Consider the following 16,238-nt stretch of genomic DNA (forward strand, 5'->3'; position numbering starts at 1 on the left):
GGTGTCGAGCTTGTAGAACCGAAATATAGCCCCACTTCATTTTCGGAGTAAACGAGTAGCCGAGACCGCCTTACGCGCATCGTGATTTTGAGCATCTTTGGCTCGATTTGCCGGAATTCGGGGAATATTTTCCAGTCCCGAGGACTCTATGCTAGCTCCTGATGAACTTAGTTTTCAGTGATATGTACACAGGCAAAAGGAGCGCACGCTCGGTGTTGAGCTTCTCGACCGAAATATAGCAACACTTCATTTTAAGACTGAAAGAGTAGCCGAGACCGCCTTATGCGCAGCGTGATTTTGAGAAACTTTGGCTCGACCTGTCAGAATTTGGGAAATATTTTCCAGTCCCAAGCACTCTAAACTAACTCCTGATGGCCTAAGATGTCAGTGAAATGGACACAGGTAAAATTAACGCACGCCCGGTCTCGAGCTTCTAGGTCGAAATATAGCCCCCCTTAATTTTAAGACTGAAAGAGTAGCCGAGACCGCCTTGCGCGCATCGTGATTTTGGGCCACTTCTGCTCGATTTCCCGGAGGTTGGCGAATAATTTAAAGTCCCGGGGACGCTAAACTAACTCCCCATGACCTTGGTTTGCAGTTTAATGAACACAGCAAAACATTCTGAACGCTCACCTTCGAGCTTCAGGGCCGAAATATAGCCCTACTTAAATTTAAGACTGAAAGAATAGCCGAGAGCCCGTTACGCGCATCATAATTTTCATCAACTTCGGCGACATTTCCTGGAACTTGGAGAATATTTTCCAGTCCCGGGGACTCTAAACTAACTCCTGGTGGCCTTGGTTTGCAGTGAAATGGACACAGGAAACTTTTTTGAACCCTCACTTTCGAGCTTGTGGGCCTAAATATAGCCACACTTCACTTTAAGACTGAAACAGTAGCCGAGACCGCGTTACGCGCATCGTGATTTTGATCAACTTCTGCTCGCTTTCCTGGAACTTGGGGAATATTTTCCAGTCCCGGGGACTCTAAACTAACTCCTGATGGCCATGGTTTGCAGTGAAATTCACACAGCACAAGTTTTTGAACGGACACTTTCGAGCTTCTAGGCCGAAATATAGTCCCACATCACTTACGACTTAAAGAGTAGCCGAGACCGGCGTGCGCGCATCGTGATTTTGACCAACTTCGGGTCGATATTCCGGAACTTGGAGGATATTTTCCAGTCCCAGGGACTCTAAACTAACTCTTGATGGCCTTGGTTTGCAGTGAAATGGAGACAGCAAAACTTTTTGAACGCTCACCTTCAAGCTTCTGGGCCGAAATATAGCCCACTTTACTTTAATACTGAAAAAGTAGCCGAGACCGCCTTACGCGCATCGTGATTTTGACATACTTCGGGTGGATTTCCCGGAACTTGGGGGATATTTTCCAGTCCCTTGGACGCTAAACTAGGTGCCGATGGCCTTGTTTTGCAGTGAAATGGACACAGCAAAGCTTTTTGAACGCTCACTTTCGAGCTTGTGGGCCGAAATATAGCCATACTTGACTTCAAGACTGAAACAGTAGCCGAGACCACCTTTCGCGCATCGTGATTTTGATCAACTTCGGCTCGATTTCCCGGAACTTGCGAAATATTTTCCAGTCCCGGGGACTCTAAAGTAACTCGTGCTGGTCTTGGTTTGCAGTGAAACGGAAACAGAAAAAGTTTTTCAACGCATACTTTCGAGCTTCTGGAGCGAAATAGAAGCCCACTTCACTTGAAGACTGAAAGAGTAGCCGAGACCGCCCTACGTGCATCGTGATTTTGAGCAACTTCGGCTGGATTTGCCGGAACTAAGGGGATATATTCCAGTTCTGAGGACTCTAAACTAATTCCTGATGGCCTTGGTTTGCAGTAAAACGGACCCAGCAAAACTTTTTGAACGCTCACTTTCGAGCTTCTGGGCCAAAATATAGCCCCCCATTACTTTAACACTGAAAGCGTAGCCGAGACCGCCTTACGCGCATCGTGATTTTGACAAACTTCGGGTTGATTTGCCGGAACTTGGGGGATATTTTCCAGTTCCGGGGACTCTCAACTAACTCCTGCTTGTCTTGGTTTGCAGTGAAATGGACACAGCGAAAGTTTTTGAAGGCTCACTCTCGAGCTTCTGGGCCGAAATAGAGCCCCATTTTACTTTAAGACTGAAAGAGTATGCGAGACCGTCTTGAGCGAATCGTGATTTTGACCACGTTACGCGCATCATGAATTTGATCAACTTCGGCTCGATTTCCCGGGACTTGGGGGATATTCTCCAGTCCCGGGGACTCTAAACTAACTTCTGATGGCCTTGGTTTGCACTGAAAGTAACAGAGCAAAACTTTTTGAACGCTCACTTTCGAGCTTCTGGGCCGAAATATAGCCCCACTTCACTTTAAGACTGAAAGAGTAGGCGAGACCGTCTTACGTGCATCGCTATTTTGACCAACTTCGGCTCGCTTTCCTGGAACTTGGGAAATACGTTCCACTCCCGGGGACTCTAAACTAACTCCTGATAGCCTTGGTTTGCAGTGAAATAGACACAGTAATTTTTTTTGAGCTCTGAGCTTGTGGGCCGAAATAGAGCCCCACTTCACTTTAAGACTTTTTTTTTATTTATTTATTTATTTATTTGCAATAACACAAGGGAAACCAATGCTTACTTACAACAGTAACTCTATTTACATTATATTGCTCTAATTATTTACACTATTTAAATTACAATAACTAAACGACTTACATTACTAACAAATACAGTTACACGACTTACACAATTAAGAAGTACAGTGACGACAAGGGGCAAAGAAAAAAAAAACTGAGAAGAAAAATAGCTAGTTATCATTACAGGTTGAGGTTGTAGTACAGAAACATAAAAAAACAGACCAAAGGCATGTGGTACATTAAAAGTAAAATGAGTTATGCATCTGACAGGAGATTAGAAATAGATTAATGGGTAGGAGATAGATAACCCTACAGAAAATATAATCTAAAATATTAATTAAATCCTCATGTATCCTGTAAGAGGTTTCCATTTCTTCGTGTCCCCACTTTTTGTTTCTATCTCACATTGTAATTTTAGTGTGCATATGAAAAGCGTAAGATTTGGATGATCATTTTTTGTTTTAGCGAGCCATATGTGATATCGTGCTAAGAGAAAGCAGTAATTTATAAGAAGCGCAAATTGAGAGATATCTGGCCTCAGACCCAAAGCAGTAATATTTGTCAAAGCATAATCTCCAGGAAGTAAATTTAAGTTTTTCAGCCATTCAGTAAGTTTATTCCAAAAGTGAGATGTTTGACGGCATGACCAAAAAAGATGAATTATTGACTCAGAGGAGGTGTGACAAAAACTGCACTTTTCATCGCCCTGTAGACCTATTCTAAATAAAAAGTTATTGGTTGGTTCACGTCTATGTAAGAATTTAAACTGAAACTCTATCAGCTTAGTGCTCTTTGTGCATTTTTTAGCTAAAAGATAGGCAGCATTCCAATTTATGTTGTCATTTATTGGTAGGCCACAATCCTCTAGCCACTTCTTTTGACTTGACTCTGGGGTTAAACTCTTGTTACTAATCAGTTTTTTATATATTATTGTAGTTGCTTTTTTGACCTGCAAAATTCTTGTTGTAAGTGGCTCATATTCGTGGTCGGTGTTCTGTAAATCTTGAAAATTAGAATCAGTCCGAAGAGACTTTACAGCCGATATTAATCCGTAGAAGCTGAGAGGGAGAGGGTCTATCTCATACTTACAGCGGAAATCATTTAACGAGAGAAAGTTGTTGTCCGGTCCTAAAAGATGTTTCACCCGTTAAAGTTATTCCCTTGGTGAACCAATTTAAAAAAAAAACTGTTTTGTTGGCTATCTTTATTAGGGAGTTATGCCAAAGTTGTTGATCCAGAAAGTGATCTTTCGATGTTATTTCAGGTTCAAAGTTAACTTCCGCCCAGATTCCTATTAGTTCTTTCAAAAAGGCATCCAAAGTTGTTATTGTCGATAATGTGTCGCTAACTTTGAGGTTGTAGGAAAAAAAGTTTTGACAGCCATATTTTTTTAGGGTTATATCAAAAAAGATTTTCCATTTTCCCTTATTGTTGTTATCTAAATATTTTTTAATCCATGTGGTTTTAAGAGATTTATTGAAGGAACTAATATCAATCATTTTTAGGCCACCACCACCGAAATCATTGATCATTACCTTCCGTTTTATCTTGTCGCCTTTACCATTCCATAGAAAAGTGTAGAGTAAATCATTTATTTCTTTTAAAACCCTGTAGTTTGAGCGAAGAGGCGAGAGTAGATAAACCAATTGGGAGACCACTAGTGATTTGATAACAGTGATTTTCCCTAACAATGTGAATCGGCGGTATTTCCAGCATCTCAGGATTTCTTTCACTTTTTCAAGTTTCTCATTGTAGTTTAAAGAGGCAGATAGTTCGGGATCTGTTGAAATCCATAGACCTAGGGATTTTACTTTGTCTTTTGGCCATTTAAGCTCTTTTCCTGATAACAGAATTTTATCACTTCCAATACTTGCGCCAATCCATAGAGCTTCCGTTTTCTTATCATTGAGCCTGAGGCCAGAGACTTTGCTGAAATCGTCAAGCATTGCAATGGATGAAAGGAGAGATTCACGTGACCCGTCTAATATAAGTGTTGTGTCATCGGCATACTGACTTGACTTAATTTCCACATTATTTACAGTGATTCCCTTTATATTAGTATTTTTCCTAATTGCCGTGGCCAGCACCTCTGCCGATAGGATAAATAAATAAGGTGAGAGCGGGCAGCCTTGCCTAACACCTCTTTGAATTTCAAAAAAATTACTTGCCCATCCATTATTCAGAATACAGCTTTCAGTATGACTATACAGGGTTTTCACCCAGTTAATTAGCGAAGCACCAAAACCGTAGGATCTTAATGTTCCATGTATGAAGGACCACTCGAGAGAATCAAATGCCTTTTCAAAGTCAATAAAAAGTAACAGGCCCGGGATATTCTTTTCTGTGGCATATTGGATAATAGAGTCAATGAGTCTGATATTTTCGCCTATAAATCTGCCCTTCAAAAATCCTGTTTGATCGTGATTGATAAGGTTTGGAAGTACTAATTTAATTCGGTTTGCAATAGATTTTGCTGCGATTTTGTAATCAGTGTTCAAAAGGGTAATAGGCCTCCAATTTTTGATGAAGTATAGTTCCGCATCTTTTTTTGGAATTAGTTTTATAACCCCTCGTCTTTGTGTTACTGAGAGGCAGCCAGAGTCAAAAGCATAGTTGAGGGCAGAGATTAAAAAAGAAGAAATGTCTTTCCAAAAAACTTTGTAGAATTCGGCGGGAAGTCCATCCGTGCCTGGCGTTTTGTCAGACTCCATCTTCTTCAGGGCTTCGAAACATTCCTTTTTAGTTAAGGGGCCTTCACATAAAGTTTGTTCTTCATTGGTCAAAGAAGTGGAGTTCACTTCAGAGAGGAATGTTGACTGGATGCTGTCGGGGCTTTTTGACGTATAAAGATTTTTATAAAAAGCCGTACATTCAGATAAGATATCTTTGTCTGTGGTGACAAAGTCGGTGTCATTAATTTTTAATTGACTAATTGTTCCTTGTTTACAGTGCCTTTTTTCGAGGTTTAGAAAATATCCGGAGTTCTTTTCGCCCTCGTTGTACCATTGCGACTTTGACCTAATGATAGCGCCTTTGGTTCGATACTCAAAAATGTTTTCTAGCTCTTTCTTTAAGGTAAAAATTCTTTCAGCAACAATATGATATGAGGGGTTACTATTGCTTGCATTGTCTAAATGTTTTTCTAACAAGGCGATTTCGCGTTCCAACATTTCTTCGCGTTTCCTTGTTGTCGCGTTTTTGTATGCAGCATAAGATATTGATTTTTCTCGCACCTTTAATTTAATCATCTCCCAAAGCAGAGCTGGGTTCACTGAGGTGTCATCTTTGTATTGTTTCACAGTGCTTTCAATTGTTGTTTTAATTTCTTGGACATATCTCATTTCGGATAAAAGGGACGTGTTCAACTTCCAAAAACCTTTGCCTCTGGGGTTCGAGTGTAAAGCTAGATTCAGAGTAATCATCGAATGATCCATTTTGAAACCAGGAAAAATATCTGCATGGGTCATATCACATAAAGATGATTCACTTACTAGAAAAAAATCGAGTCGGCAATGTATGACTGGTTGGTTTTGGCGCCAAGTATATCTCCTGGCTTCTGGGTTGAAAAGTCTCCAAATATCAGTCAAACCAAGATTTTCAGAGAAATCTCGAATCACTTTTAAGGCATTTTTGTGTGTTCTGGCAAGGCCACCCCTCTTGTCTTTTTCGACGTCAAGAACTAAGTTAAAGTCCCCACCAATTATGATTTCACCACATTTAAAGTTTGATAAATGATCGAAAAAAACCTGAAAGAAGTTTGGATCGTCTTCATTCGGAGCGTAGATGTTAGCCACAGTCAGACGCTTGCTATAAGCAACGATATCACATATTAAAAAGCGTCCATTCGGATCCGAGAAAACCTTGTTGATCTGGCAATTGAAATTACTATTGAAAAGAATACCAACCCCTGCTTTGTTGCTGCTGCAGCAGCTGAAGAGCGCTTTGTACCCCCATTCACAAGACCATGTATCGGTAGTTTCTCGAGAACAATGGACCTCTTGCAGCATATATATAGATTGCTTTTTCGCTCTCAGCCAGTTAAACACCTCTTTTCTTTTGGCATTGTTTCCCAATCCCCTGAAATTGAGGGAAATTATTTTCAGATCTGTTGTATTGTGAGTAATGAAGGAGGCTGAGTTGACTGTTTTGCATTTTCACAATAAAAGATATCTAAATGACCACATGCCTTTAAACTATTGTTAATTAGATAGATTTTTATGCCCTGGAGACAGTAAAACGAAAACACACACAAAATGAATAAAATTACTAAAGGACTTATGGTGGAGAAATTAGGCAACTTGATTGCTTGCTACAGCAAAAAAGAGAAAAAGCCTACAACTCTATTAGCCCGTTTAAGTTGCCGACCGCCTCTAATTGGTGAAAAGCATATTGGCAATAACGAAACTGCGAGAAGTTTGAACAATTTACCGGTCAATCTGAACAAAGTTTATTTAGTGTTAATTAAATAGTAAATTTTTGCCCGATCGGCCACAATTTACCTCTGATATACAATTTATCCGGTTGAGATTGGCTGAAGGAGGCAGCAACTCCATTTTTCCTGGCATCCTTAAAAGCTCCCATCTGTACTTTGCGACGGGTAATGATTTCCTGGGGAAGGTCTCGGAACATTTGAAAGTTAGTGCCTTTAAGCCGGTGACCCAGTAAAAAGATCTGTTGACAGTCTTTATATCTAAGGAAACGGGCCAGAATAGGACGCGGATTTCCATCCTTGCTTTTTCCGATGCGATGTACTCGCTGAATTTCTACATTCCTTGCATCCCTATAACCAAGATCACGTTCCAGAAAAGTTCGGAGAACTTCTTCGGTGTCTTCACTAGTGCGGCCGCCTATTTCTGTCGATTCTTCTATGTTCGTGAATTTGATATTCTCCCGGCGAGAGTAGGCTTCTAAGTAAAGATTTTTAGTGTGGATCTCGTCTAACAAATCCCCATTTTTCTGGCATTTTGTCGTGAGCTCTGCTAATTGAGTTTCATAGAGTCGATGCACCTTCTCCATAGCTTCTGTCTTATCCCTGAGTTGTTGTCCAGTAAAGTTGATCCCTTCTTTTAGATCGTCAATATCTTTCTTCGCTGTTGTTTGGAAATCTTCTAGCCTTTGGGTTCGTTTCTCTAAGTTCTCGAGATTGGCTTCAATTTTCTTCACGGCGGATTCTATTGAATCAAGCTTTTCCAGCTTTGCTAAAATTGCTTGTAGAGTTGCACCAAAATCTTGTGTCATACTGAGAGCTGTCATTATTTCGTCTTCGTGATGCGTTGGCGAGAAGTATGGCTTCGTTTTTTTGATTTCCGGCGAAAGAGATGATTCGTCAGAAGAGTCTGAGGATATGGTTTTTCTTTTGCTCAAAACCTGACCGAAAAAAACCGCCATTTACCAAAGACAGAGCAGAAACATCGGCGGGCGGCAGCAACGCACGTCTTTACGTCGCCATTACTCGACCCAGTCTTCCTACTTTAAGACTGAAGGAGTAGCCGACACCGCCTTAAGCGCACCGTGATTTTAACCAACTTCGGCTCGATTTGCCGGAACTTGGGGGATATTTTCCAGTCCCGGGGACTCTAAACTAACTCCTGATTGTCTTGGTTTTCAGTGAAATGGACACAGCGAAACTTTTTGAACGCTCACTCTCGAGCTTCTGGACCGAAATATAGCCCCACTTTACTTTAAGACTGAAAGAGTAGCCGAGACCGTCTTGCGCAAATCGTGATTTTGACAAACTTCGGGTCGGTTTCCCGGAACTTGGGGGATATATTCCATTTCCGTGACCTCTAAACTAACTCCTGATGGCCTTGGTATTCAGTGAAATGGACAAAGGAAAGCTTTTTGAACACTCTCTTTGTAGCTTCTGGGCCGAAATAGAATCCCACTTCACTTTCAGACTGAAATAGTAGCCGAGACCGCCTCACGCGCATCGTGAGTTAGACCAAGTTCAGCTCGATTTCACGCAACTTTTGAGATATTTTCCAGTCCGGGGGACTCTAAAGTAACTCCGGATGGCCTTGGTTTGCACTGAAGTGCGCACAGCATAACTTTTTGAACGCCCTTTTTGGAGCTTCTGGGCCTAAATATAGCCCCACTTCACTTTAAGACTGAAAGACTAGCCGAGATCGCCTTACGCGCATCGTGATTTTGACCATTTTCGGATCGATTTCTCGGAACTTGGGGGATATTTTCCAGTCTCGGGGACTCTAAACTAACTCCTGATCGCCTTGCTTTGCATTGAAATGGACAGAGCAAAACTTTTTGAACGCTCACTTTCGAGCTTGTGGGCCGAAATATAGCCACACTTTACTTTAAGACTGAAACAGTAGCCGACACCGCATTTCGCGCATCGTGATTTTCATCAACTTCGGCTCGCTTTCCCGGAACTTGGGGAATATTTTCCAGTCCCGGGGACCCTAAACTAACTTTTGATAGCCTTGGTTTGCAGTGAAATGCACACAGCAAAACTTTTTGAACGCTCACTTTCGAGCTTCTGGAGAGAAATATAGCCCGACTTTACTTTAAGACTGAAAGAGTAGCCGAAACCACCTTAAATATATCGTAATTTTGACGAACTTCGAATGGATTTCCCGGAACTTGGGGGATATTTTGCAGTCCCTTGGACGCTAAACTAAGTCCTGATGGCCTTGTTTTGAAGTGAAATGGACACAGCCAAAATTTTTGAAAGCTCACTTTCTAGCTTGTGGGCCGAAATATAGGCACACTTGACTTTAAGACTGAAACAGTAGCCGAGACCACGTTACGCGCATCATGGATTTGATCAACTTCGGCTCCAATTCCTGGGACTTGGGGATATTTTCCAGTCCCGGGGATTCTAAAGTAACTCCTGATGGCCTTGGTTTGCAGTGAAATGGACACAGCACAATTTTTTGAAAGCACTCTTTCGAGATTCTGGGCCGAAATATAGCACCACTTCACTTAAGACTGAAAGAGTAGCCGAGACCGCCTTGCTCGCATCGTGAGTTTGACAAACTTCGGGTCAATATTCCGGAACTTGGGGGATATTTTCCAGTCCCAAGAACTCTAAACTAACTCCTGATGGCCTTGGTTTGCAGTGAAATGGACAGAGCAAAACTTTTTGAACGCTCACCATCGAGCTTCCTGGCCGAAATAAAGCCCCACTTTACTTTAAGACTTAAAGAGTAACCGAGACCACCTTACGCGCATTGTGATTTTGAAAAACTTCGGGTGGATCTCCCGGAACTTGCGGAACATTTGCCAGTCCCTTGAACGTTAAACTAAGTCCTGATGGCCTTGTTTTGCAGTGAAATGGACACAGCAAAACTTTTTGAACGCTCACTTTTGAGCTTCTGGGCCGAAATATAGCTCCACTTCACTTTAAGAGTGAAAGAGTAGCCGAGACCGCCTTACGCCCATCGTAATTTTGACAATCTTCGGCTCGATTTCCCGGAACTTGACGGATATTTTCCAGTCTCGGGGACTCTAAATTAACTCCTGATGGCCTTGCTCTGGAGTGAAATGGACACAGCACAACTTTTTGAACGCTCACTTTCGAGCTTCTGGGCGGAAATATTGCCCCAGTTGACTTTAAGAATGCAAGAGTAACCGGGACCGCCTTACGCGCATCGTGATTTTGACCAACTTTGGCTCGATTTCCCGGGAAATGGGGGATATTTTCCGGTACCGCGGACTCGAAACTAACTCTTTATTGCCTTGGTTTGCACTGAAATGGACACAGCACAACTTTTTGAACGCTCACGTTTGAGCTTCTGCGCCGAAGCATAGCCCTACTCCACTTTAAGACTGAAAGAGTAGCCGGGACCGCCTTACGCGCATGGTAATTTTTTCGAACTTCGGCTTGATTTACTGCGACTTGGGGGATATTTTCCAGTCCCGGAAGCTCTAAACTAACTCCTCAATGCCTTTGTTTTTAGTGAAATGGACACAGGTAAAAGGGGCGCTCGGTAGGTTTCCAGGTTGTAGGCCGAAATATAGCCCCACTTTATTTTAAGACTGAAAGTGTACACGAAACCGCCTTAAGCGCATTGAAAGTTTTAGCCACTATGGCTCGATCTGCCAAAACTTGGGGGATATTTTCCAGTCCCGGGGACTCTACCCTAACTCTTGATGGCCTTAGTTTTCAGTAAAATGGTCACAGGTAACGGGAGCGCACGCTCGGTGTCGAGCTTCTAGGCCGAAATGTAGCCCCACTTCATTTTAAGACTGTAAGAGTAAACGAAAGTGCCGCACGGTTATCGTAATTTTAAGAAAGTATGGCTCAATTTGCCGAAACTTGGAGGATAGCTTCCAGTCTCGAGGATTCTAAACTATCTCCTGATGGACTTAGTTCTTAGTGAAATGGACACAGGTAATAGGAGAGCATGCTCGGTGTCGAGCTTGTAGAACCGAATGATATAGCCCCACGTCATTTTCGGAGTAAACGAGTAGCCAAGACCGCCTTACGCGCATCGTGATTTTGAGCATCTTTGGCTCGATTTGCCGGAATTCGGGCAATATTTTCCAGTCCCGAGGACTCCATGCTAACTCCTGATGAACTTAGTTTTCAGTGATATGTACACAGGCAAAAGGAGCGCACGCTCGGTGTTGAGCTTCTCGACCGAAATATAGCCCTACTTCATTTTAAGACTGAAAGAGTAGCCGAGACCGCCTTACGTGCATCATTATTTTGAGCAACTTTGGCTCGATCTGCCAGAATTTGGGAAATATTTTCCAGTCCCAAGGACTCTAAACTAACACATGATCGCCTAAGATGTCAGTGAAATGGACACAGGTAAAATTAGCGCACGCCCGGTCTCGAGCTTCTAGGTCGAAATATAGCCCCCCTTAATTTTAAGACTGAAAGAGTAGCCGAGACCGCCTTACGCGCATCGTGATTTTGGGCCAATTTTGCTCGATTTCCCGGAGGTTGGCGAATAATTTAAAGTCCCGGGGACGCTAAACTAACTCCCGATGACCTTGGTTTGCAGTTTAATGAACACAGCAAAACATTCTGAACGCTCACCTTCGAGCTTCAGGGCCGAAATATAGCCCTACTTAAATTTAAGACTGAAAGAATAGCCGAGAACACGTTACGCGCATCGTAATTTTCATCAACTTCGGCGTCATTTCCTGGAACTTGGAGAATATTTTCCAGTCCCGGGGACTCTAAACTAACTCCTGGTGGCCTTGGTTTGCAGTGAAATGGACACAGCAAACCTTTTTGAACCCTCACTTTCGAGCTTGTGGGTCTAAATATAGCCACACTTCACTTTAAGACTGAAACAGTAGCCGAGACCGCGTTACGCGCATCGTGATTTTGATCAACTTCTGCTCGCTTTCCTGGAACTTGGGGAATATTTTCCAGTCCCGGGGACTCTAAACAAACTTCTTATGGCCATGGTTTGCAGTGAAATTCACACAGCACAAGTTTTTGAACGCACACTTTCGAGCTTCTAGGCCGAAATATAGTTTCACATCACTTACGACTTAAAGAGTAGCCGAGACCGGCGTGCGCGCATCGTGATTTTGACAAACTTCGGGTCGATATTCCGGAACTTCGGGGATATTTTGCAGTCGCAGGGACTCTAAACTAACTCTTGATGGCCTTGGTTTGCAGTGAAATGGAGACAGCAAAACTTTTTGAACGCACACCTTCAAGTTTCTGGGCCGAAATATAGCCCACTTTACTTTAATACTGAAAAAGTAGCCGAGACCGCCTTAGGTGCATCGTGATTTTGACATACTTCGGGTGGATTTCCCGGAACTTGGGGGATGTTTTCCAGTCTCTTGGACGCTAAACTAGGTGCCGATGGCCTTGTTTTGCAGTGAAAAAGACACAGCAAAACTTTTTGAACGCTCACTTTCGAGCTTGTGGGTCGAAAGATAGCCATACTTCACTTTAAGACTGAAACAGTAGCCGAGACCACCTTTCGCGCATCGTGATTTTGATCAACTTCGGCTCGATTTCCCGGAACTTGCGAAATATTTTCCAGTCCCGGGGACTCTAAAGTAACTCGTGCTGGTCTTGGTTTGCAGTGAAACGGAAACAGAAAAAGTTTTTCAACGCATACTTTCGAGGTTCTGGAGCGAAATAGAAGCCCACTTCACTTGAAGACTGAAAGAGTAGCCGAGACCGCCCGACGTGCATCGTGATTTTGAGCAACTTCGGCTGGATTTGCCGGAACTAAGGGGATATATTCCAGTTCTGAGGACTCTAAACTAATTCCTGATGGCCTTGGTTTGCAGTAAAACGGACCCAGCAAAACTTTTTGAACGCTCCCTTTCGAGCTTCTGGGCCAAAATATAGCCCCCCATTACTTTAACACTGAAAGAGTAGCCGAGACCGCCTTACGCGCATCGTGATTTTGACAAACTTCGGGTTGATTTGCCGGAACTTGGGGGATATTTTCCAGTCAAAGGAACTCTAAAGTAACTCGTGATGGCCTTGCTTTTTAGTGAAATGGAAAGAGCACAACTTTGGAGCTTCTGGGCCGAAATATAGCCCCACTTTACTTTAAGACTGAAAGAGTACATGAGACCGCCTTACGCGCATCGTAATTTTGACGAAGGTAGAATGGATTTCCCGGAACTTGGGGGATATTTTCCAGTCCCTTGGACGCTAAACTCAGTCTTGATGGCCTTGTTTTGAAGTAAAATGGACACAACAAAACTTTTTGAACGCTCACTTTCTAGCTTGTCGGCCGAAATGTAGCCACACTTCACTTTAGGACTGACACAGTAGCCGAGACCACGTTACGCGCATCATGAATTTGATCAACTTCGGCTCGATTTCCCGGGACTTGGGGGATATTCTTCAGTCCTGGGGACTCTAAACTAACTTCTGATGGCCTTGGTTTGCACTGAAAGTGACAGAGCAAAACTTTTTAAACAGTCACTTTGGAGCTTCTGGGCCGAAATATTGCTCCACTTCACTTTAAGACTGAAAGAGTAGCCGAGACCACCTTACGCACATCGTGATTTTAACCAACTTCGGCTCGATTTCCCGGAACTTGGGGGATATTTTCCAGTCCCGAGGACTCTTAAGTAACCCCTGATGGCCTTGGTTTGCATTGAAATGGATACAGCAAAACTCTTTGAACGCTCACTTTTGAGCTTCTGGGCCGAAATATAGCCCCACTTCACTTTAAGACTGAAAGAGTAGCCGAGACCGTCTTACGCGCATCGTGATTTTGACCAACGTCTTGTCGATTTTCCGGAACTTGGGAAATACATTCCACTCCCGGGGACTCTAAACTAACTCTTGAGAGCCTTGGTTTGCAGTGAAAGAGACACAGTAATTTTTTTTGAGCTTTGAGCTTGTGGGCCGAAATAGAGCCCCACTTCACTTTAAGACTGAAGGAGTAGCCGACACCGTCTTAAGCGCACCGTGATTTTGACCAACTTCGGCTCGATTTGCCGGAACTTGGGGGATATTTTCCAGTCCCGGGGACTCTAAACTAACTCCTGATTGTCTTGGTTTTCAGTGAAATGGACACAGCGAAACTTTTTGAACGCTCACTCTCGAGCTTCTGGACCGAAATATAGCCCCACTTTACTTTAAGACTGAAAGAGTAGCCGACACCGTCTTGCGCAAATCGTGATTTTGACCAACTTCGGGTCGGTTTTCCGGAACTTGGGGGATATATTCCATTTCCACGGGCCTTAAACCAACTCCTGATTGCCTTGGTTTTCAGTGAATTGGACAAAGGAAAGCTTTTTGAGCACTCTCTTTGTAGCTTCTGGGCCGAAATAGAATCCCACTTCACTTTCAGACCGAGACCGCCTCACGCGGATCCTGAGTTAGACCAAGTTCAGCTCGATTTCACGCAACTTTTGAGATATTTTCCAGTCCGGGGGACTCTAAAATAACTCCGGATGGCCTTGGTTTGCACTGAAATGCGCACAGCATAACTTTTTGAACGCCCACTTTGGAGCTTCTGGGCCGAAATATAGCCCCACTTCACTTTAAGACTGAAAGAGTAGCCGAGATCGCCTTACGCGCATCGTGATTTTGACCATTTTCGGTTCGATTTCTCGGAACTTGGGGGATATTTTCCAGTCCCGGGGACTCTAACCTAACTCCTGATCGCCTTGCTTTGCATTGAAATGGACAGAGCAAAACTTTTTGAACGCTCACTTTCGAGCTTGTGGGCCGAAATATAGCCACACTTTACTTTAAGATTGAAACAGTAGCCGACACCGCATTTCGCGCATCGTGATTTTCATCAACTTTGGCTCGCTTTCCCGCAACTTGGGGAATATTTTCCAGTCCCAGGGACCCTAAACTAACTTTTGATAGCTTAGCTTTGCAGTGAAATGCACATAGCAAAACTTTTTGAACGCTCACTTTCGAGCTTCTGGAGAGAAATATAGCCCCACTTTACTTTAAGACTGAAAGAGTACATGAGACCGCCGTACGCGCATCGTAATTTTGACGAAGGTAGAATGGATTTCCCGGAACTTGGGGGATATTTTCCAGTCTTCTGTACGCTAAACTAAGTCCTGATGGCCTTGTTTTGAAGTGAAATGGACACAGCCCAACTTTTTGAACGCTCACTTTCTAGCTTGTGGGCCGAAACATAGGTACACTTGACTTTAAGACTGAAACATTAGCCGAGACCACGTTACGCGTATCATGAATTTGATCAACTTCGGCTCCAATTCCCGGGACTTGGGGGATACTTTCCAGTCCCGGGGACTCTAAACTACCTCCTGATGGCCTTGGTTTGCATTGAAATGGACACAGCACAATTTTTTGAACGCACTCTTTCGAGATTCTGGGCCGAAATATAGCCCCACTTCACTTAAGACTGAAAGAGTAGCCGAGACCGCCTTGCTCGCATCGTTAGTTTGACAAACTTCGGGTCAATATTCCGGAACTTGGGGGATATTTTCCAGTCCCAGGAACTCTAAACTAACTCCTGATTGCCTTGGTTTGCAGTGAAATGGACACAGCAAAACTTTTTGAACGCTCACCTTTGAGCTTCCAGGCCGAAATAAGGCCCCACTTTATTTTAAGACTTGAAGAGTAACCGAGACTACCTTGCGCGCATTGTGATTTTGACAAACTTCGGGTGGATCTCCCGGAACTTAGCGAACATTTTCCAGTCCCTTGGACGTTAACCTAAGTCCTGGTGGCCTTGTTTTGCAGTGAAATGGACACAGCAAAACTTTTTGAACGCTCACTTTCGAGCTTCTGGACAGAAATATAGCCCCACTTCACTTTAAGACTGAAAGGGTAGCCGAGACCGCTTTGGGAGCATCGTGATTTTGACCAACTTCAGCTCGATTTACCGGAACTTGGGGAATATTTTCCAGTCCCAGGGACGCTAAACTAACTCGTGATGGCCTTGTTTTTCAGTCAAAGAACACAGCAAAAACTTTTTGAACGCTCACGTTCGGGCTTCTGGGCCGAAATATAGCCCCACTTCACTTTAAGACTGAAACAGTAGCCGATACCGCATTTCGCGCATTGTGATTTTGATCAACTTCGGTTCGATTCCCCGGAACTTGGGCAATATTTTTCAGTCCCGGGGACTCTAAACTAACCCCTGATGGCCTTGGTTTGCAGTGAAATGGACACAGCAAAACTTTTTGAACGCTCACTTTCGGGATT

The 16,238-nt window shown here is 43.3% G+C and overlaps 1 protein-coding gene across 1 annotated transcript; it reads right to left on the bottom strand.

Moving 5' to 3' along the window:
* Positions 1 to 6,734: 6,734 nt before the first annotated feature.
* On the bottom strand, positions 6,735 to 7,667 carry LOC145497641 (uncharacterized). The gene has a single exon (XM_081477463.1). It carries the CDS (start codon positions 7,655 to 7,657, stop codon positions 7,103 to 7,105), a length of 555 nt encoding a protein of 184 aa, XP_081333589.1. The 5' UTR covers positions 7,658 to 7,667; the 3' UTR covers positions 6,735 to 7,102.
* Between the last annotated feature and the right edge of the window lie 8,571 nt (positions 7,668 to 16,238).

Source organism: Orbicella franksi, chromosome 9 (genome assembly GCF_964199315.1).
Source record: "Orbicella franksi chromosome 9, jaOrbFran1.1, whole genome shotgun sequence".
Classification (NCBI taxonomy): Eukaryota; Metazoa; Cnidaria; class Anthozoa; order Scleractinia; family Merulinidae; genus Orbicella; species Orbicella franksi.